This window comes from Cynocephalus volans, chromosome 10, assembly GCF_027409185.1.
Source record: "Cynocephalus volans isolate mCynVol1 chromosome 10, mCynVol1.pri, whole genome shotgun sequence".
Lineage (NCBI taxonomy): Eukaryota > Metazoa > Chordata > Mammalia > Dermoptera > Cynocephalidae > Cynocephalus > Cynocephalus volans.
Genome location: NC_084469.1, coordinates 57,924,311 through 57,945,273, shown reverse-complemented (window position 1 = coordinate 57,945,273; position 20,963 = coordinate 57,924,311). Strand labels below are relative to the sequence as shown.

At 51.1% G+C, this 20,963-nt stretch overlaps 1 protein-coding gene across 4 annotated transcripts; it reads left to right on the top strand.

The window, feature by feature from the left end:
• The first annotated feature begins 252 nt into the window (after positions 1–252).
• COQ8B (coenzyme Q8B) lies at positions 253–20,397 on the top strand. 4 transcript variants are annotated; one of them, XM_063111184.1, is made up of 15 exons: positions 253–516; positions 1,771–1,875; positions 2,011–2,130; positions 2,274–2,340; positions 3,816–3,893; positions 7,387–7,509; positions 7,640–7,725; positions 8,815–8,955; positions 9,041–9,122; positions 9,856–9,949; positions 12,263–12,404; positions 12,520–12,627; positions 15,954–16,019; positions 18,908–18,994; positions 19,570–20,397. In XM_063111184.1, exons 2-15 carry the CDS (start codon positions 1,774–1,776, stop codon positions 19,870–19,872), a joined length of 1,599 nt encoding a protein of 532 aa, XP_062967254.1. In that variant the 5' UTR covers positions 253–516; positions 1,771–1,773; the 3' UTR covers positions 19,873–20,397. The 4 variants fall into 4 exon arrangements, with proteins under 4 accessions (XP_062967254.1, XP_062967257.1, XP_062967255.1 ...); XM_063111187.1 differs by lacking the exon at positions 253–516 and adding an exon at positions 1,307–1,344; XM_063111185.1 differs by lacking the exon at positions 253–516 and adding an exon at positions 1,312–1,407.
• Positions 20,398–20,963: the final 566 nt, after the last annotated feature.

Genomic DNA, 20,963 nt, shown 5'->3' with positions numbered 1-20,963 from the left:
GCCATGGGGCTATTTAATATGACCTCATGTATATGAAGCACGGGGCGCCAGGGCTAGCAGTGTCAGCAAAAGCACTGTAGAATTGTTGTCATAGGTATTTTTTATATATTTTGCCCTCAAGTGTGAGCTGCCACCCAGCTCCTGAGTCAGACCCTCACGACTGAAAGGGAATGGGAGGGTGGGGGGGTTCTGTCTTAAAATTGAGTCACTCGGGGGAGGGGCACTGGGCACAAGCCCAAGGTTCTAAAATGAGTCATCTCTTCACAGACTAATGAAAAGTCAGAGGCAGGAGCCCACATGGTACAACATACAGGTTGGGAGGCTGACGTCCAGAGAGGGAGAAGGGTTCTTCTGAGGTCACACAACACAGGGATAGAGATAGGGAGGCCTGATTCCTGACCAGAGGGGTTGGACAGAGGCAGTGGGGTGCTGTGGGGGAGAATCTGCATCCCTCCCTATCCCAGCAGTGGAAGACAGTCCCCAATCAGCTGCTTCTATTACAGACTGAAAAGAGAGGTGAGTCAGCCTGTTGGGGGTAGTGGGGGGAGAGGGAAGGCTGGGGGCGCGCACACACCCAGATGGCTGGGAGCTGGTTTTCTGGGATGCCAAGATTCCTGACTCAGCTCTGGGAATCTTGGCTGAGTGTGTTCTGGGAAATGTCAGGCCTACAGGAAATAGTGGGCTCCCACTCGCGCCATCCCGCAGGTGGGCGGGGAGCAGAGAGAACAGGGTGTGTGAGGGAACACAGGAGCTCAGTCTGCAAATGAGGGGGTTTATGTACACGGGAGAGTTGAGGGTGTGAGCGGGAGACAGTTGGCGAGCAAGGCAGGGGGTTTATGTGCGCAAGGAAGGAGGTTGGGTGCCAGGCTGTGGGTGTGTGTGCAAAGTGGAAAGGCTCCATGTACAAGGGAAATGTTTGCTGGGAAGAATGAGTGTTCAAAGGAGAGAGGTTAAGCCTGCCTGTAGTAAAAATTAAGGAGGTTTGCAAGATGTTCATGCAGAGGAGAGGTGTGGAGTTTGTAAGAAAGGGAGAGTGATGTTGCAAGAAAGACAGTGTAGGGAACAGAAAGGTTCGCCGCGTATTAGGCACTTTGAAGTGAATGGAAGGGCATAAAGGGCACGTGTGCCTTGCCTTAGTGCCCCAGCAATCCCAAGCAGGCCGCGACGCCCACCCCCAGCGCCTTGACCCCGCCCCTATCCCCGCCCCCCCTACAGTAGGGCGGGCTTCGTGCCAGTCAGCAACCGCTGCTCCACCATTGGCTAGATGACCGGAGGGGGCGGGCGTGCAGAGGTTCCCGGAAATACAGGAGGCCCCGCGAGTTGCGGACCCAGAGCAACCGAGCAGTGGGTGCTTAGCAACGGTGGGAGGTGCCCACTAACGGGATCGAAGGGGACACCCGAGGAATTGTGGGTGCCTAGCAACAGAGGGGACGGTGGTGCCTAGCAACGAGGGGGTGTCAGAGAAGTGGAGAAATAGTCCTAGAGGATCTGTGGGTGTCTAGCAACGAGGGGAGGACCCTAGGAACACCGCGGTGTAAGAGAGAGGGAAAGTGGGTTTTGGGAGGCCCACAGGAAGAGCAACAGGTTTCTAACAACGAGGGGGTTAGCCAGGAGAAACTGGGAGTCCTTTAACGGGAGAAATTCTTTGGTGGGTGGGAATCTTAGAGAGGGTGGACACAGGGGCCCATGGGGGTCTGGCAAAGAAAGGGAGCAAAGCAGGGAGGCTAACTCCTACAACTCCTACCCGAATAATACCTCTTCTTCCCCCAGGCAATGTGGCTGGAGGTGGGGGGCTTACTGCGGGGGACCTGTGGACAGCTGGGCCGGACTGTTGGTTTGCCTTGTGGGGCTCTAGGGCCTGGGCCCCACTGGTGGGTAAGAGGCTGGGGACAGGTGCTCCAAGTGGAAGAGACTGCGGGAGGCTTAGCGGGTAAAGGACCAGGATGGTTTCAGAAGGGGCAGGCAGACCCCATGTCCTCCACTCCTTACCAAAGTTCACATCTCTTGCAGGGGTCACGTGGGGGTTCTTGGGTCCAAAAGTTGCATCAGGATGGGCCTGGAAGAGGCCTGGGTGAGGAGGACATTCACAGAGCACGGGAGGCCCGGCTCAGGAAGACACCCCGACTCCAGGTACCATTGCCACCCATACACCCAGCAATACTCCGTGAAGGTGCTGTCCCCCAAGCTTGGGGAACGGTGCAGTGGCAGGTTGGTTGGACTTCCTGGGCACTATGTCCACCTTCCTGCCCTCAGACCTTTTCCCCATTTCCCAGCTGAGTGACCGCTCTCGAGAACGCAAGGTGCCCGCCTCTCGCATCAGCCGCTTGGCCAACTTTGGGGGTAGGTGTGAGTTTCGATGATCTAGGCGTGACCTAAATCAGAGGAGACAACATTTACAGAATGAAGCAAGGGAGAGGGTGATTCAGAGACAGAGAGGAGGGAGAAGCAGGAAAAGAGAAACGAAGGCAAAGGCCTGCAAAACCCAGAGAAATAAAATAAAGAGGACATAAATGATGATGTAACATTTACTGAAAACCTGTAATGTGCAGGGCCTTCCACACATGCTCTCACTGCTCTGAATCGATGAGTGCTTCTTTCCATTCAATAGATGAGGAAATGGAAGCTAAGAGAAGTGAGATAACTTGACTCCAGATTACACAGCAGGATTGTTCAAACTTCAGGCCACAGCCTGCATGAAATAACTTAGTGGGTTGCAACCAGCATTTAAAAAGAAGAGTAGAAAAGAAAATATGAGTGTACTTTGGTACATCAAGGGAAAGTCTTGTTTCATGAAACGTATATATGTTGGTCTGGACTGGTTATAATGTAAATGTCTTTTTTACTGTGGATCATGGCTCAAGTTTTAATGATACCGCTTCACAGTCTGAAGAGGCAGTCAAGTGCACTTCTGAGAGCTGGCTCCAGGCTATCCAGGGTTCAAGAGATGACTCTGCTGTGTCCTCACTTTGTGACTCTGGGCAAGTTACTTAACTTCTCTGAGCCTTGATTTCCTTTTCTGTACAATGAAAGTTTTTCTGTAAAACATATTCCACCAGGGTGTGAGGACAAAATGAGTTAATGCATATAAGGTACTGGGTATAGTACGTAGCATGTAGAAAGCACTCAGAAAATGCCAGCTACAATAATGTACAGAGATGGTGACAGTGAAAGAGGCAGAGAGACCCAAGATATCTTTAGGGACCAAGGAGAGAGAGGAAGCAGAGGAAGTCAGAGCCAGAGAGATAACATCAAAGGGAGGAACAGAGAGAAGGATGTGCCAGGTGGAGAGAAAGAGAGAGATAGAGAAATAACTGACTTAGAAAAGGAGAGATGAGCATAAAGAAGAGGAGGTATGAACAGAGAAACGGGAGTCACCAGAAGACAGAGAGACCTGGGGTGATCATTTCAGGACCTTCTTAACTTTGGCTATACATTAGAATCACCTGAGATGTTAAAAAAAAAAAAAGTACAAACTTCCAGGCCTCATCTTAGGCCAGTTGTTTAATCAGAATCTCAGTGGTGGGGTCTAGGCATCACATTTACAAAAGCTCCTCTGGTGAATCCAATGTGCAGCCAGAGCTGAGAACTGCTGGGAGGGAGACAGAGACATGGAGAGAGGGGAAAAGAAAGAAGTATCCTCACCTCAAGGGGAACTCCATGCAGGGAGAGAGTAAGAGATGGAGTTGGAGTGAGAGAGACGGAGAGAGTTAGCAACAGAGAGTTGGGAGACAAGCGTACTTAGAGACTGAGAGAGGAGAGAGGGTCGGGGAAACACCCAGGCAAGCAGGCACTCAGGCTCCCTTCTTGCTCTCCAGGACTGGCTGTGGGTCTGGGGCTGGGAGCACTAGCCGAGGTGGCCAAGAAGTCCCTGCCAGGAGGACGTCTACCGTCGGGTGAGTGAGTCACACTGCCTGGGTTCAAATCCTGGCCTTGCTGTGTGATCTAGGGCAATTGGCTTCACCTCTGTGAGCCTCAGTTTCTTCATTTGGAAGATGGAAGTGACGATAATACACCCACCTCTTAGACTCATTGTGAGTCTTAACCCTATAGAGCTAAGCCACTATAAAGGTCATGATTAATAGAAGCATATCATCTGAGAAAAAATTTAACTCATTGGGAGTTCCTAACTCTGAGCAGAAGAGGAAAACTGAAAATAGGAGGGCCACTGGGGGTCTGTGTGCAACAGAGATGGAATTAGATGTTTAGTATTTATGGATAAGATTCCTCACAAGTCAATGTCTTGAAACAAACGTGGGGGAGGGGCCAAGCCCGTGGCGCACTCGGTAGAGTGCTGCGCTGGGAGCGCGGTGACGCTCCCGCCGCGGGTTCGGATCCCATATAGGAATGACCGGTGCACTCACTGGCTGAGTGCCGGTCACGAAAAAACGACAAAAAAAAAAAAAAAAAAAAACGTGGGGGAGGATATTCTACATTGAAAGGAGACTAAAGACACATTAACTGCCAAATAGAGTGTGTGAACCATGAATGGATGTCAGCTTGAGAAAAACAACTATAAAAGACTGTTGGAGGACAATTGGGAAAATCTGAATATGGACTGGATAGGATAGTAGATATTAGGGAATTAGTGTTAATTGTCTTACATGTGATTGTGGTATTGTGATTGTGTAGGGAAATATTCTCAGCATAGGTTAAGTGCAACTACATGCAACTTCAGGAAAAAAAATAATAGTGTATGGGTACACACACAACAGATAAAACAGATGAGGCAGAATGTTACAATGTTTTTTTTTTTAAAAGATGACCGGTAAGGGGATCTTAACCCTCGACTTGGTGTTGGCAGCACCACGCTCAGCCAGTGAGCGAACCGGCCATCCGTATATGGGATCCGAACCCGGGGCCTTGGTGTTATCAGCACCGCACTCTCCCGAGTGAGCCACGGGCCGGCCCCAGAATGTTACAATGTTAAGTTGAGGTGGTTATACCTGCAACTTTTCCTTCTGGATTTTAGGTTTGCTTTTTTTTGTTTTGGTGGCTTGCCAGTAAAGGGATCTGAACCCTTGACCTTGGTGTTATCAGCAGTACTCTCTAACCAAGTGAGCTACCAGGCCAGCCCTCTGTCTCTGTCTGGATTTTTTTCAAAATAAAAAATTGAGGGTGGAGGATTAAACTTTAGGGTGAGGCCAACCTGAGTCTACACCCTGCTCTGCCACTTCAAGCTGTGTGACCCAGGGCTAGGTGCTGCACCTCTCTGAGTCTCTTGGTTCCTCACCTTGAAAATTAAGGCATTGGTAGTTCTTACTTCCTGGGTTGACTGTGGGGATTCAGCCAAAGAATCCACAAAGACACTTAGAATTCTGCCTACCACAGGGTGAGCATTCAATAAAGAGTTTAATAATTTTTTTATGAAATAAATAAAATCTAAAAGAGAAAAAAAAGAAAAAACAAAAAAAGAACAATATATTAAAAAAAAGAAAATATTAATAAATGTGTTATTGAAGAATAATATAATTTGCACACAGAACTGTGCACGTATCATAAGTGTAGAGCTTGGTGCATTTTCACAGAGTAGACACATCTGTGCACCCAGATCAAGAAACATTAGAATAGCAGTTCTCAAACTTTTTGGTCTTAGGATCCCTGCACACCTGTAAAATTGATGAGTGGATAAATTAAATGTGTTGTGTGTATATAATGGAATATTATTCAGCCATAAAGAGAAATGAAGTACTGACACATACTGCAACATGGATGAACCTTGAAAACATTATGCTAACTAGAAGCAGCAGCCAGACACAAAAGGCCATATATCAAATGATTCCATTCATATGAAATGTCCAGAATAGGAAAATCTATACAGACAGAAAGATTAGTGGTTGCCTAGGGCTTGGGAGACTGGGGGAAATGGGAAGTGACTGCTAATGGGTATGAAGTTTCTTTTTGGGGTGATGAAATGTCCTCAAATTGGTTGTTGTGATGTTTGCACAACTTTGAATATAGTAAAAACCAACGAATTGTTTATTTTAAATGGGTGAATTATATGGTACGTAAGTTATTTCTCAATAAAGCTGTTAAAAAATAGAATAAGGACCCCAAAGAGCTTGTTTATGTGGGTTATATTTATCGATATTTACTATATTAGAGATTAAAATTGAGAAATTTTTCAAACACAATACACACATACACATTCCATCAGCCATCAGAGCAGTGATGTCCTCACATGTTCTGGAGCCTCTGGAAAACTCCACAGAATGTCCGTGGGTGTATGAGAGTGAAAAAGGGCAAATAACATCTTAATATTATGATCAAAAGAGTTTGATCTCACAGACCCCACCTCGCCACCCCAGCCCCTGCCAAAGGGTCTCAGGGATCCCTGGACCACACTTTGAGAATCGCTGCCCTGGGTCTCCAGAAGCTCTTCTTGTGCGCCCCTCCTGATTACTTCCCTCACCAAGAATCACTATCTTTGGCTTCTGGCACCGTGGATTAGTTTTGCCTATCATCACTCTTTATATAAATATAATTGGATTGTGTATTCTCTATGCACCTGGCTTCTTTTGCTAAATATTACATTTGTGTGATGTGTCCGTATTGTTGTATATGGTGGTAGCTTGTTTATTCAATACTGTAGTGGTCACTCTGTGAATCTTCCACAATTTATTCATCCTGTTGATGGTCGTTTGGGATTTCAGTTTGGGACTTGTTTTAGTCCGTTTTGTGTTGCTGTAACAGAAACACCTGAGACTGGGTAATTTATAAAGGAAAGAGGTTTATTTGGCTTACGATTCTGGGACAGCTGCATCTGGCATGGGCCTCAGGCTGCTTCTACTCATGGCGGAAAGTGGCAGGCAGCTGGGGGGCACAAGCACATCGCATGGCGAGAGGAAGCGAGAGAGAGAAGGCAAGAGAGAGAGAAGGTGCCAGGGTCTTTTTAAGCAACGAACTCTCGTGGGAACTAATAGAACCAGAACTCACTCCTTAATCCCCCCTCCCCCAGGGAGAGCATGAATCCATTCATAAGGGATCCGCCCCCATGACTCAATCAGTTTCCAACACTGCCACATTGGAGATCAAATTTCCACATGAGTTTTGGAGGGGACAACACATCCAAACTCTATAGGACTGTTATGAATAGTACTGCTGTGAACATCCTCGTACTATCTGTTGGTGGACACACTTACACAATTCTCTTGGGTATACACATAGGAGAGGAATTGCACCAGGTATAGGTGTGTATTTTACTAATGACTTCCCAAGTGTTTTCTGAGGGCTTGTGCCAGGACATTCTCATCAGCAGCATCTGAGTTCAGGTTGCTCCCCATCTTTGTCAACACTTGGTATTGCCTTTTTATTTTAGCCATTCTGGTGGGTGTACAGTGGTAATATAATTATTTTTGTGATTACTAATGATCATTCTCTCCTCTCCAGAGGGTGGATCCCGGTTGGGCTCTAGCCCTTTCCTGTCAGAAGCCAATGCCGAGCGGATTGTTCAGACCTTGTGTACGGTTCGGGGGGCCGCCCTCAAGGTTGGCCAAATGCTGAGCATACAGGGTACAGCATGACCCTTGACTCCTGACCCTTGACCGCACATCACCCCACCCCCACCCACCGATAAGATACTCACACGGGGTCCCCTCCTGGCCTCCTCCCTCACTGCTCCCTTCATCCGCTGTCTCCTAAGACAACAGCTTCATCAGCCCCCAGCTGCAGCGCATTTTCGAGCGGGTTCGCCAGAGCGCCGACTTCATGCCCCGCTGGCAGATGCTGGTGAGTGCCCAGTGGGGGAGGGCCAGCGACGAAGGCATGCTCCATCTCCCCACCACCTGCAGGACTCTCTTGGCTTCATTGCTTTACTCCCTGTCTGACTCTGAGCCTCAGTCTCCCCACCTCTAATATGGGGATCACCAGTTACATACCTCATAACATTGTTGTGATGTTTAAAGGAGAGGATGGTGCAGAGCACTTCGTCCAGTCCCAGGTACAGACATAGCACTCTGTCGAGGCAGCAAAGCACTGTAGTTAGGGGCCAGATTTTGTGGGTTCAAATCCTGTCTCTGCCACTTCCCACCTGTGTAATTTCAGACATGTGGCTTGACCTCTGTGTCTCAGTCACTTCATTTGGGAAATGGCAATAGTCATGGCCACACCCACATTATAGGGTTACATAAATTAGTATACACAGAGCACTTACAACAGCTCCTGACATACCATGCGTGACATGCAGGTTTTAGCTGTGATTATTACTGTTTTTTTAATTAAAGCAGACTGTCTGTAAATAGATTGGCACAGTGCCTGGCACCAAGTAAGTGCCTAGGACACAAGCTGTTCCAGTAAGTGGGTAAGGGTGTGGAATCCAAAATGCAGCTACCTGCCTGCCTTCCCATCTCTGTTCTGCTCACTTGCCATGCAACCCCAGGCAGTTACTGCCTCTCTCTGATTCACTTTGAAGAGGACCCGGCCCACAGGAAGCCCTTTGTAAACTTTAGCTCTTCTTTGTCACATTAACTCTGAGTTAATGATACAATATAGAAGTAAAATAAAGGATTGTTATCAGTCTTAACTAGAAATAATAAAAGTTCCCACCATAGCCTACACAGCTAGGGAGTATAGGCTCGGGAGAGACAAGCTGAGCTGGGCCTCCCAGTCTACAAGCACCTGGCTGGTCACCTCAGGCAAGGGACTTCTCTTTGAGCCTCAGTTTTCTCATCTGTAAAGTGGGGTAGCAGCCAAGAGCTTAGCCCAGGGCCCAGAGTCCGGTGAGTGGTGGGGTTATTAACACATAAAGTGCTCAGTATAGGGAATGAACTCAGCTTCCTGTAACCATGATGATGATTGTTGTGATACTCTCCCCACCAGAGAGTTCTCGAAGAGGAGCTGGGCAGGGACTGGCAGGCCAAGGTGTCCTCCTTGGAGGAGGTGCCCTTTGCTGCTGCCTCAATCGGGCAGGTGCACCAGGGAATGCTGAGGAACGGGACGGAGGTAGCCGTGAAGATCCAGGTGAAAGCGGGGCCAAGCAGGGTGGGGGTGGGCACCCTGATGTCCCAGAGGAGTGACCCCCACACTTCCCCACCTCCCCTCACAGTATCCAGGCGTTGCACAGAGCATCCAGAGTGACGTCCAGAACCTGCTGGCAGTGCTCAAGATGAGTGTGGCCCTGCCAGATGGTGAGATGCCCACTCTGCCCCTGAGAGAAAATAGGGCTGGATGGAGGGAGGTTACAGGGCAGCGTGTGCCTGTGCGTGTGAGTGAGAGCGAGTGTTTACATCAGTGTGTGTGAACCAGAAAGGAGGACACTGAGGCAGGGGGAACCCAGAGAGCATGATAGTGTGTGACAGTGCCACAGAGAGACAGAAGCCTAAACTGAAATCCAGAAACAGACATGTAGAGGGTCTGCAGTCCAGGGAGAGGGACTGTAGGTGTGAAAAGGGGGCTTGGAAGCAGAAAGGGAGAGTAAGCGGGACAGCATGTTTGTGAGAGCACATGAGAAAGCTCCTGAATAAGATGGAGCAGGTTGTGTGCTGTGTGTGAGAGAGAGGAGGGAGAGACAGGCCTACAGGTAAGCTTCAGAAGCAGAGAGCAATGTGAGAGAGTTCATGCAAAAAAGGGACAGAGAGAGAGGTGGCATGTATGACTATGAAAGAGCTGCCTAGGGACTGGGGTGCGTGTGTGTGAAAGAGACAGACCCCAGGAGAGACTTCAGAATAGACTGGTTGTGTGAAGGACAGTAGGAACATGAGAACAGACATACAGGTAAAATGCCTGGAGCAGGAGGTGTGAGCGACAGCCAGAGACAGACAGATGTGACTGGCCTGAGAAGACATTCATGAGTGGGAGCCTGAGGGCTCAGGTGGAAGGACAAACTGTGGCCTTCCCTGACTGACATGCTGTCCCTCTCAGGACTGTTTGCCGAGCAGAGCCTGCAGGCCTTGCAACAGGAGCTGGCTTGGGAGTGTGATTACCTTCGAGAGGCAGCTTGTGCTCAAAACTTCAGGTGAGCTGAGCCCCTTGCAGACCTCTGAGTGGGAAGCCCCCCAGCCTCCAGCAGCCAGGGCCCTGGGGTGGGGAGGGCAAACTCTTTTTCTCCCTTTCATTTATTTGTTCACCCATCCATCCACTCACTCATTGCTTCGTTTATCCCCTTGCGTCTTCTGTGAGCTTGGGTGGGCCACTTCTCTCTGTATCAGTTTTCTTCTCTGTTAGATGGAACACGTTTCCACTGTGGTCTGACACAGGCACTTAATTACACAATGAGACACTGTTACCCCCACTTGGATGACAAAGATTAAGCAGTGTGACAGCATCAGAGTTGGTCCTCAGGGCATCCCTCGTACACTGCGGGCAGGAGAAGGAATTGATATAAGCGTTTTGGAGAACATTTTGACATCATCGAGGAAGGCTTTATATTCACATACGCTACAACCCAACAGTTGCCTTTCTTGCTAAATTCTCTAGGGACACTAATGCTGGTGTACACCATCAGACTATTGTAGAATGCTCAGAGCAGCATTGTTTGCAATAGCCCAAACTAGAAATAACCCAAATCTATCAAATTTATCCAGCAGGGCAAATAAATAAATGATGTTGTATTCATCAGCAGAATATTATATAGCAGTGGAAATGAATGAACTACAGCTACATGGAACAATGTGCTTATTTCTTGGAAGCATCATGATGTACAACAATTAATGACACCTTAATGGGATCCTCTACAGTGTGGCCCACACATTTATAGTGGGTCTACAACATGCCAAGCTCTGTAGACAGAGAGTGAGAGAAAAGGCAGTAGACTGCAGTGGTTAGGGGCATGAGCCCTGGACTCAGACAGATGTGGGATCAAATCCCCAGACAGCTCTTAAAAGGCTGTGTGGCCTGAATCTGTACAGTGGCCCCAGGAAAGTATCCTCCTCATGGGGGAGTGAGGACAAAAGGGAATTGTGCTGATTCAATGCTCAGCACAGGGCCTGGCTGAGGAGCAGTTCATGCAGAGCAGTTCAAACATCAGAGATTTTATAAACAAGGACAAAAACACAAGCCCCAAAGCAGCACCTTGAGGAGGAGGGTGCAAAGTGGGATGGTAGGCCAGAGCACTCCTGTGTGGGATCTGCCCCTGCTCCCACAGAATTTCTCAACACCCTTAGAATAAAACCCACATCATTCCCCTGCCTGTCTCCCTGCCCTGTGCTCCCTCTCCTCCAGCCATCCCACAAGTCCTTACCCAGAGGCTTCATTCATATTCTTTGCCTTCACATCTTGCATTGACACACTTATCTCCATCTGTAATTGGTCTGTTTGTTGGTTAGAGTGTGGTCTCTGGGGGGTGGAGAGGGGGGCAGGCCCAGGGACTGGCTCATTTGCTGCTGTGTCCCCCAGCATCGTCCAGCATAGGGACCAACACAGAGAGAAATTCTTTCTCTTTATTTACCAATGTTTAGAGCAGTGACTCCAAGGAGTGACCAATGAGTATCACTATAGACTCATAGATTCTTATGTCAGTGACTATTTCAGGGATGAATTAACTAATAAATTGATGAAAAAAGTAATACACAAGCTAAATACATTGAGCTCATCTTGGAGCAACCAGAGATCATAGAAGGTTTTTGGTTATGGAAATGATAACTGGGTCTCCAGCAGCACCCAGTTTAGGGGCGTGTACAGAGTAGGAGCTATGGAGAAATTTGTCATATGTCAGTCCAGCCAGGTCTTGGCCATCACTCAGGGAAGACAGAGGCAAAACAAGAACAGGAGAGAAGGGGAGACACCGACCATTCATGGAGGACTTCTCAGAGGAGAAGGAGCGACCTGGAGCTGGATCAGAGGGGCCTGATAACAAAAAAATCTGCTCTGACCAGGCCAGCTAAAGTATAGTGCCTTGAGAGATCTGGGATAAGTCACCAGTCACATCCACCTGTCCTGGAAAGTGTTATCATAAGACCATTTTACTTAGGGGCAGACATGATGGCACTGTAAAGTCATAAGATAACCTAGAACGCTTCTTGTAACTCTTATGTAACCTAGTAATGATCCCAAATCTATGCATCATGTACAACCAATAGAAAAACTGATGAAGTGATTAGAAAAGGACTGTACCCCCTCTTTCTCCTTTGATTCTCCCCACCCTTGTGATGATAAAATGCTGGCCCTCTTCGGAGTGCATTTTTCAGGGTGACGTGACCTATGTGTTTCCCAGTTACAGTCATTATATTGGCTTAATAAATCCTATGCTTTGTACGTTCAGCCACAGATTCTTTTAGGTCAACAGGCCTGAAGCACAAAGTTCTATTCCTTCCCCTCCTTCCTGCTCCAGGCAGCTGCTGGCAGATGATCCCTTCTTCCGGGTGCCAGCTGTGGTTAAGGAGCTGTGTACGACACGGGTACTGGGTATGGAGCTGGCTGGAGGGGTCCCCCTTGACCAGTGCCAGGGCCTAAGCCAGGACATCCGGAACCAGGTATATGGTCTCTTGGGACAGTAGGGGAAGCCCTGGCCAGGGCTCCCTCTCCAGGCCAGTGAGGGCTCTACAGGGCAGATCACACTGAGAAGTCTGTTCCTCCTCCCAATCCCAGATTTGCTTCCAGCTCCTGAGGCTGTGTCTGCGGGAGCTGTTTGAGTTCCGATTCATGCAGACAGACCCCAACTGGGCCAACTTCCTGTATGACGTCTCCAGCCACCAGGTTGGTTCCTTGTGATGTGTGTCAGAGTACACTAACTGCTCTCACAGATATTCCCTGATATTTCAGTAGCTCAACATGATAGTAGTTTATTACCTACACAACAGCCTGGGGTGGCCCTTCTCCATGTGGTGACTCAGGGACCCGAGCTCCTTCTTTTTTGTGGTCATGCATCCCCTAGGGACTTACAATGCTCTGCTTCCAGTGGAAGGAGAAAGAGAGGTTGAGAGGGTAACCCCCTGCCTACCTGCTTTGGCCAGAAGAGGCACATAATTTCCTTTACTATTCCATCAATGAAAACTAGTCACACAGCCTGTCTAAATGCAAGGGATACTGGAAAATGGAGTCCCTGGCTAGGCAGTGGTTTCCTAGTGGCAATGTGACAGTTCAGAGGAGGAAGTACAACTTTTGGAAGGCAGTAAGCCATCACTACCACATCTGTCATCCATTTAGAACATACCACACACCCATTCCCTGCCTCTTGACAGCAGTGACAAGACTTCCATGATCCCTGCCTTCTCAGAGTTCCCAGTCCAGAGGGGGACTTGTCACCAGAAAGTGATGACCTAGAGTAGTTAGTACCACGATGAGGAAGCATAGGCCAGAGGGGTCAGGGCCTGGATGAAGAGGCACAGGCAGAGGGACCCTGGATGGGATGGGGAGGCGCAGGCAGAGGGGTCAGGGTGGGATGGGGAGGCGCAGGCAGAGGGGTCAGGGTGGGACGGGGGAGGCCTAGGCAGAGGGGTCAGGGTGGGACGGGGAAGGCCCAGGCAGAGGGGTCAGGGTGGGACGGGGAAGGCCCAGGCAGAGGGGTCAGGGTGGGACGGGGAGGCCCAGGCAGAGGGACCCTGGATGGGACGGGGAGGCCCAGGCAGAGGGACCCTGGATGGGACGGGGAGGCCCAGGCAGAGGGACCCTGGATGGGACGGGGAGGCGCAGGCAGAGGGGTCAGGGTGGGACGGGGAGGGCCCAGGCAGAGGGGTCAGGGTGGGACGGGGAGGGCCCAGGCAGAGGGGTCAGGGTGGGACGGGGAGGGCCCAGGCAGAGGGGTCAGGGTGGGACGGGGAGGGCCCAGGCAGAGGGGTCAGGGTGGGACGGGGAGGGCCCAGGCAGAGGGGTCAGGGTGGGACGGGGAGGGCCCAGGCAGAGGGGTCAGGGTGGGACGGGGAGGGCCCAGGCAGAGGGGTCAGGGTGGGACGGGGAGGGCCCAGGCAGAGGGGTCAGGGTGGGACGGGGAGGGCCCAGGCAGAGGGGTCAGGGTGGGACGGGGAGGGCCCAGGCAGAGGGGTCAGGGTGGGACGGGGAGGGCCCAGGCAGAGGGGTCAGGGTGGGACGGGGAGGGCCCAGGCAGAGGGGTCAGGGTGGGAGGGGGAGGGCCCAGGCAGAGGGGTCAGGGTGGGAGGGGGAGGGCCCAGGCAGAGGGGTCAGGGTGGGACGGGGAGGGCCCAGGCAGAGGGGTCAGGGTGGGACGGGGAGGGCCCAGGCAGAGGGGTCAGGGTGGGACGGGGAGGGCCCAGGCAGAGGGGTCAGGGTGGGACGGGGAGGCCCAGGCAGAGGGGTCAGGGATGGGACGGGGAGGCCCAGGCAGAGGGGTCCGGGCTGGGATGGGGAGGAGGCCCAGGCAGAGGGATCCTGGATGGCATGGGGAGGCACAGGCAGAGGGGTCAGGGCTGGGATGGGGAGGCCCAGGCAGAGGTCTTGGGGCCAAGGTCGGGGAGTCACAGGCGGAGCATGGGGCCTGGGATTAGGGAAGCACAGAGGGCTGTGGGATCCCAGGGAAATTGCCTGACCCATCCTGGGGTGGGTGGGGATCAAGGAAGTCTTCTTGAAGGAAATGCCATTAAAGCTGAGACCAGAAAGAGGAAAAGGAGACAGCCGTCCAGATTGGAGGGTGGCATGTTCTGGGCAGAGAGCGCAGGGTATACAAGGCTTGGAGGTGAGAGTTTGGACCTGCATACTTTTAGTATGTATGGACACATCTTCACCTTTACCAGAAGTTGCCATGTAGCTCTCCAAAGTGGTTTGTCCCCATTTTGTCCCTAAAGGGATCTTTCTCAAACAAATCTGATGAAGATATTCCTTCTGCAGCTCCCCAGCATCCTTAGGATCCAGTCTGAGCCCTTCGCCGAGCATCATGTGGCCCCACTGAGTCTTGCCACCCCACTTCCCCCAGCATGCGCATACTCTCCAAGTCCCTTCCTAGGCTTATACCTCAGGGAGGTGTTTTTCTAACTGTGGGAGGTCATACACGTCCTAGCATCAATTTATAGTGTTCCAATAGCGTTTTTTGTTTTAATGGAATAGAATAGAAACTATCAACGTGTCACAGATGGGAGGGATTCCTTTTATTTTGGGATACTTTTCTTTGATGTTTATACTTACGTGTGCATTTGCACTGGCACTCAGTATAAACTGTATCTCTTTTCTTTTTTTCTTTTTTATTTTTTTGGTGGCTGACTGGTATGTGGATCCAAACCCTTGACCTTGGTGTTACAACACCACTCTCTAACCAACTGAGCTAATCAGCCAGCCCAAACTGCATTCCTTACTGTGGGTTGTGTTTGGTTGTTTGAACTCCACTGCCCTAGGGAAACTCTTACACATGTGTTCATTGAGTACAAAAACCAGAAACAACTGCAACGTTCATCAAGCAGATAAATGCATTGTGATATATTCATTCTGCAGTCCTTATACAGCAATGAAAAATGAATGAGCTAGAGCTATACACAGCAATGGAGATAAACCCCAAAACCATGTTGGGCAAAAAGCACAAGTTACAGGATAACTATAGTAAATACCATTTATGTGAAGTTTTAAAATATGCAAACGATTACTAAGGTTTATGGGTGCACACATATGCATATGTAGAAACACGCATGGAAATTTCAGGAAATAAGTTAACAATAATAATAATTTAAGGAAAGTGTTGACCCTAGAAAAGACCCTGGGGATGTGGGGGAGGTAGGAGCAGGGCAGGATACACAGGTGTGGGCGGTTCCACCTGCATTGGTAATACTGTCACATGATGCTCAGCGAAGGGCTCAGACTGGATCCTGGATTTTTTTTTCCTGTACCTAAAAATTGTTATTATATAAACAATTAGGACCAAAAGTAAAATTAAATAAAAGCCAGATCCCTTCAGCCAACACATGGGGGTGGATTGGAAGTGTGGAGACTGGAGGCCAGGAGCCCCGGGAAGCAGCCTGGCAGGGACTCTGACAGGAGCAGGCAGGGTCATGGGGATGGAGAGATGGGTCCTGGCTGCCCCGATAGACAACTGGGGGTGTTGATGGGCTCCCAGCATCCCTTTCCCCATTCCTCATTCCCAGGTGACTCTGCTGGACTTTGGTGCGAGCCGGGAATTTGGGACAGAGTTCACAGACCATTACATCGAGGTGAGTCCCCCTGACCCTGAAGCCTCTGAAGGGCTGAAGCTCAAGCCAGTTACTGAGGCAGAGGGGTAAAAAGGAGAAATATAGTATCTGGAATTAAGAATAATAAATAATAGTAATATTAATAGCAGATAACAAATACCAAGCACTTAATATTTTGTCAGGCACTGTTTTAAGAGCTTTACATATACTGATTTAAACCCTTCAGTAACCATTTTTAGGCTCCCCCCCACTTTTTTTTTTTGGCAGCTGGCCAGCATGGGGAACAAAGCCCTTGACCTTGGAGTTACAAAGCCACACTCTAACCAACTGAGCTAACTGGCCAGCCTACCCCATTTTTTGTTGTTGTTTATTTTTGGCTGCTGGCCAATACAGTGCCCTTGGACCTTGGTGTTATCAGCACCATGCTCTAACCAACTGAGCTAACTGGCCAGTCCCCATTTTTAGCCCCATTTTACAGATGAAGTGACTGGGGCTTAGAGAGGTTAAGTCACTTGCCCAAGATCACAGGAGACCTAGGATTCAAACTCAGGTAGTCTGGGTCCAGAGCTTGTGCTCCCAACTCCTGCCTAGCCCCCTCCTAAGAGAAAGGGCCACAATGGCCATCTTGTCACTTCCCCAGACCCTACCCATCCAGGGCCTTGGTGTCTAGCCTGGGCAGCTTACCCTCATGAAGTGCTTCTTCACCTTCTCTGTCCCCATCCCTCCCACCCATTGGCTGCAGAGAACATCATCTCATTAATTTGTTGAGTTTGGAAATTCGACCTTGGTCTTCTAATCATTTAGCCATCAATTCAAAATTCTCTGATACCTCCTCTGGGCACAGAGTGACACAACAGTAACCCAGGTCCCTCCTTCACAGAGCTCATAGTCCAGTGGGGACAGACAGTGAAGACTCAGAGTGGTCAGGGCTGGAATGAGAGAAGCACAGGGGACTGTGTGAGCCCAGAGGAGGAGTGTGGCCCAGCCTGGGGAGTCAGGGAGGGTTTCCTGAAGGAGGAGGTATCAGAGTTGAGACCTGAGGGATGAGGAGGACCAATCAGGAAAAGACTAGGAGAGTATTCTAGATAGACAGCATCTGCAAAGGCCAAGAGGCAACAAGGGATATTCTCAGTGCAGCAGTGCTTCTCAGACTTCAACGTCCATGTGACTCCCCAGTGATCCTGTTAAGGTGCAGATTCTGGTCTGGAGTTAGGTGGAAGATGCTGCGTTTCTAACACACTCCCAAATAATGCCAATGCTACCTGAACAGGGATCGCACTTTGAGTAGTACGTCCCTGTAAGATGAAAAAGAAGTTCATGTCTGACTGGGAGGGCAGGTGGGGGCTGGAGCAGGAGCCAGTGATCAGAGACTCTATGCAAACCACTCTGGGTCGGAGACGCGGTTTTTCGGTTCTTCGCAGCTTTTACTTTACCCTGATGCCCTGGGGAGCGATGGAAAGGATTTGAGCAGGGGAGGGGTATAATCAGAATTAAAACTCCCTCTGAATAACAAGTGGTCTCTAAGACTGAGGGTGGGGGCTGGGAGCCCAGTGAGGCTATGGAGAGAGGAAGAGGGGGCAGTTGGGAGAGATGCCTGGTGGACAATTCCATGGAAGCAACAGGCTTGAAGTCGGGGAGGGAGGTATCCAGGGCAAGGCTCAAGGCTCTGGTCTGGGGACTGGTGGGGCTACCCCTAAGATGGAGACAGGAAAGAAGACCTGGTAACTATCCCCCTGCCCCCCCCCAACCCGTTTGTAAGCCACTTGAGACACAAAGCTGAGGCCTCTCTAGGTAGATGGGACATCCTGCTCCCCACCAAAACTCCCATCCCCCCAGGCCTGCCTAACAAGACCTTCCCAGCCTTTTCCAGTTTCAAAAAGCCCTGTCACACCAGCCCCTGAGGACCATGGGCCTGACAGATGGCCAGACAGGCTCAGGCAGGGGCAGCTAAGACAGAACAGAACTGCCAGATTAATCCTGTATTCCCCCTCTTCCCAAGAAAGGGTGACACAGGGGCTAAGGGTTTGACCTAGGTTCCACTCCCCACTCTGAGCTTGTTTTCTCTTCTGTGAAATAGGGACCCTCATATCTACCTCTTAATGATAATAGTAGATCAGAATGTCTATGGTGTGTCCTAATGTAGGCACAGTACTAGGCACTCCACAGGGATTGCCTTTTTTATCCTCACAACAAACCCATGAGGAACATACTTCAATCATCCCCATTTCACAGATGAGAAAGTAGAAGCTCAGGAGGCAAAGCAATCTGTCCAGTCTCTCTCAGCTAGCAAGTGGCAGCACTGGGATTGAGCCCAAGCAGGCTGCCTCCAGCCCAGTACCTGTCCGTGCCCATAACTCCTGCCCTCCCTGTGTGAGCTCATGGCTGGAGAGGTACTAGCTAATTTGCTGAACCAAAGTTCACCAAGGGCCTCCTAAGTGCCAGACCCTGTGCCACATGTGACTAAACCTAACTGGGACCTCTGCTGTCATGGGGCTCAAAGTCCAGTGCAGGAGACATAGAGATGGCCCCTTGGCAACCTGGGATGCAGTTCTGGTTGCAGTCATGTCCTTGTCCAGTTGAGTGTTTGGACCCACGAGCAGCCTTGACACTTACTTTCCTCTGTGCCATTTCACTTGGTAGATACTAGTCAGGCTGTGCATTCCCAGCCAGGAGGGCAGAGCCCCTGACTACCTCCATCCCCCAGGCTCTGGAACAGTCTTGAGGTAGTCACAGACAGGGACAGAATGGGGAAGAAGTTTCCAGGTGAGAGGGAAGGCCAAAGTAGATGAGAATAGAGGTGGATAGGGGAAAGGGCCAGGCTTCTAGCTACCTTCTAGCTCCTTTTCTGCAGAAAACCCCTTTGAACCTTGCTCGTCTTTTCTCCCCCTGCCCCACATCCATCTCCCCAGGTGGTGAAGGCTGCATCTGATAGAGACAGAGACCGGGTCCTGGAGAAATCCCGAGACCTCAAATTCCTCACAGGCTTTGAAACCAAGGTTGGGAGACACTGGGAGATTAGAGGGCTGGTGCCTATTGGGTGGGGGTACGTGGGGAGCTGCTTATCTCTACTGAGGGAGTCTGGAGGAGTGCGAGGATGGGGCTTGTCTCTGCTGAGAGTGGATGCTGTATGCCTACAGTGGGGGTGCGGGGAACTCCAGGAGGGATGCTTATCTATACTGGGGGGCTCTGGGGAGGAGTGGGGGGATGCAGGCAACTTGACTACTCAGTAACCCTGTGGAAATGGGGCCATTTAACTATTCCAGAGGGGGCGGAGCCTGCCAGTGGGTAATGGGGGTTAGGGGAAAGGAGTCTGCTTATCTGTTCTAGAGAGAATATAGGGCAACTTGTCAGTAGGAGGCCCTGAGAGGAAGTGAGGGGCTGCTTATTTGGAGGGAAATAGGGAGCTGCTTGTCTTCTAGAGGCTCTGGAAGGAGTGGAGGCTGCTTATTACTTGTTGGGGGCTTGAGTTTATACTTGAGACTCTGGAGGGTGTTGAAGGTTGCTTGTCTCTCCTGGGTGAGGGGGTGGGCTCGATGTCCATACTGAGTGTATCTGCTGTCCCCACCCCTAGGCATTCTCTGATGCCCACGTGGAGGCAGTGATGATCCTGGGTGAGCCATTTGCCACCCAGGGCCTCTATGACTTTGGGGCAGGGGACACTGCCCACCGTATACAGGGCCTCATCCCGGTGCTGCTGCAGCACCGGCTGCGCCCACCACCCGAGGAGACCTATGCCCTGCACCGCAAGCTGGCAGGGGCTTTCCTGGCCTGCACCCGCCTCCGCGCCCACATCGCCTGCCGGGACCTCTTCCAGGATACCTACCACCATTACTGGGCCAGTCGCCAGACGCAGCCACTGCCAGAAGCGTCCTGACCAGAGGGGACCTCCAGGCAGACCCCTCATGACAGCCTCCATCTGGGGATTCCTGCCCTAGTACAGACCATTTTCTGCTATGGCACCTCCTCTCCCTTCCCCCTCTGCTCCAGGTCTGGGGAGCCCCCTTAGGCTTCTCAGTCTTGCCCAGCTCCCCTCCTTGGCTCAGGAGCTCAGGAACTCTGGGGCTGGGGAATGCCAATTTCACACCCTATATCCCACTCCTCCCCACTCCAAAGTGGGCATCCAGGAACTCTGAGCTAGGGAGTCAGTTAACTTATTTCTGCCAACATTTGTGGGAGCCCTCCGCCTCACTGCATGCCCTTATGGAGATCCAGACTCATCCAGAGGGGGAGCCCTTCACTTCTGCCTCAGGTCTCCGGTGAAAGGGGAGAGGTGATAGTTGGTGGAGGCAGCTTCCCCTTTGCCTCCCTCACTTCTCCACCAGCTGCCTTCTCCTGGGTTCCAGCCTCTGTGTGTTGGAGGGGTGGGGGTGTCCAACCTTCAGTCCGAATAAAAGTGGTCCTCCCCTTCCCCCAGCTCTTTTTTCTGCGCTGGGGGCGGGGAGGGGGGGTTCGCAGCAGCCTCCAGGTGCAGATGGCCAGCCCCCTCTTGTCTGAAAGCCCCCACCCTGCCTGAGCCATCTGTTGCCGGGAACCTCCTTCTCCCCTTCCTCCTCCCGCACCCCCACGTGCTGACCACCTGCTTGAAAGGCTGTGGCAGCTGAGAAATCCCCCCCCCCCCCCCCCCCGACAAACACACCCCGCCTTTCGGCCTCCTAGCCTTTTCGGTCCTCCCTTTTTGCTAATGGGCCCTAATGCCCCTGCCAGCTGCTTTGCCAAACCCACAGGACAGGGTGGGGGAAGCGGAGGCCAGAACCGCGCCCTGGTCCCAACCCGGCGCCCCCGCCCCCAAAGCCAATCGATCGCCCACCAGGACGCCGGGGTCTGTTCATTCCCCTTCCTCTTCCTTGCCAAAAGTGCCTCGTCACCGTTTCTGCCCGCCCCCGCCGGGCTGGGAGAACCGTGGGGTTAACGGGAAGATCTGAGGATGTGGGGCGGCTAGGTACCTCCGAAGCAACGCTTTTGGAT

Bases quoted from the DNA above. Each gene is read 5' to 3' on its own strand.
- COQ8B (XM_063111184.1), top strand. From the start codon at position 1,774: ATGTGGCTGGAGGTGGGGGGCTTACTGCGGGGGACCTGTGGACAGCTG. The intron at 1,876-2,010 runs GTAAGAGGCTGG...CATCTCTTGCAG, and splicing joins GGCCTGGGCCCCACTGGTGG to GGGTCACGTGGGGGTTCTTG. The intron at 7,510-7,639 runs GTACAGCATGAC...CTGTCTCCTAAG, and splicing joins CCAAATGCTGAGCATACAGG to ACAACAGCTTCATCAGCCCC.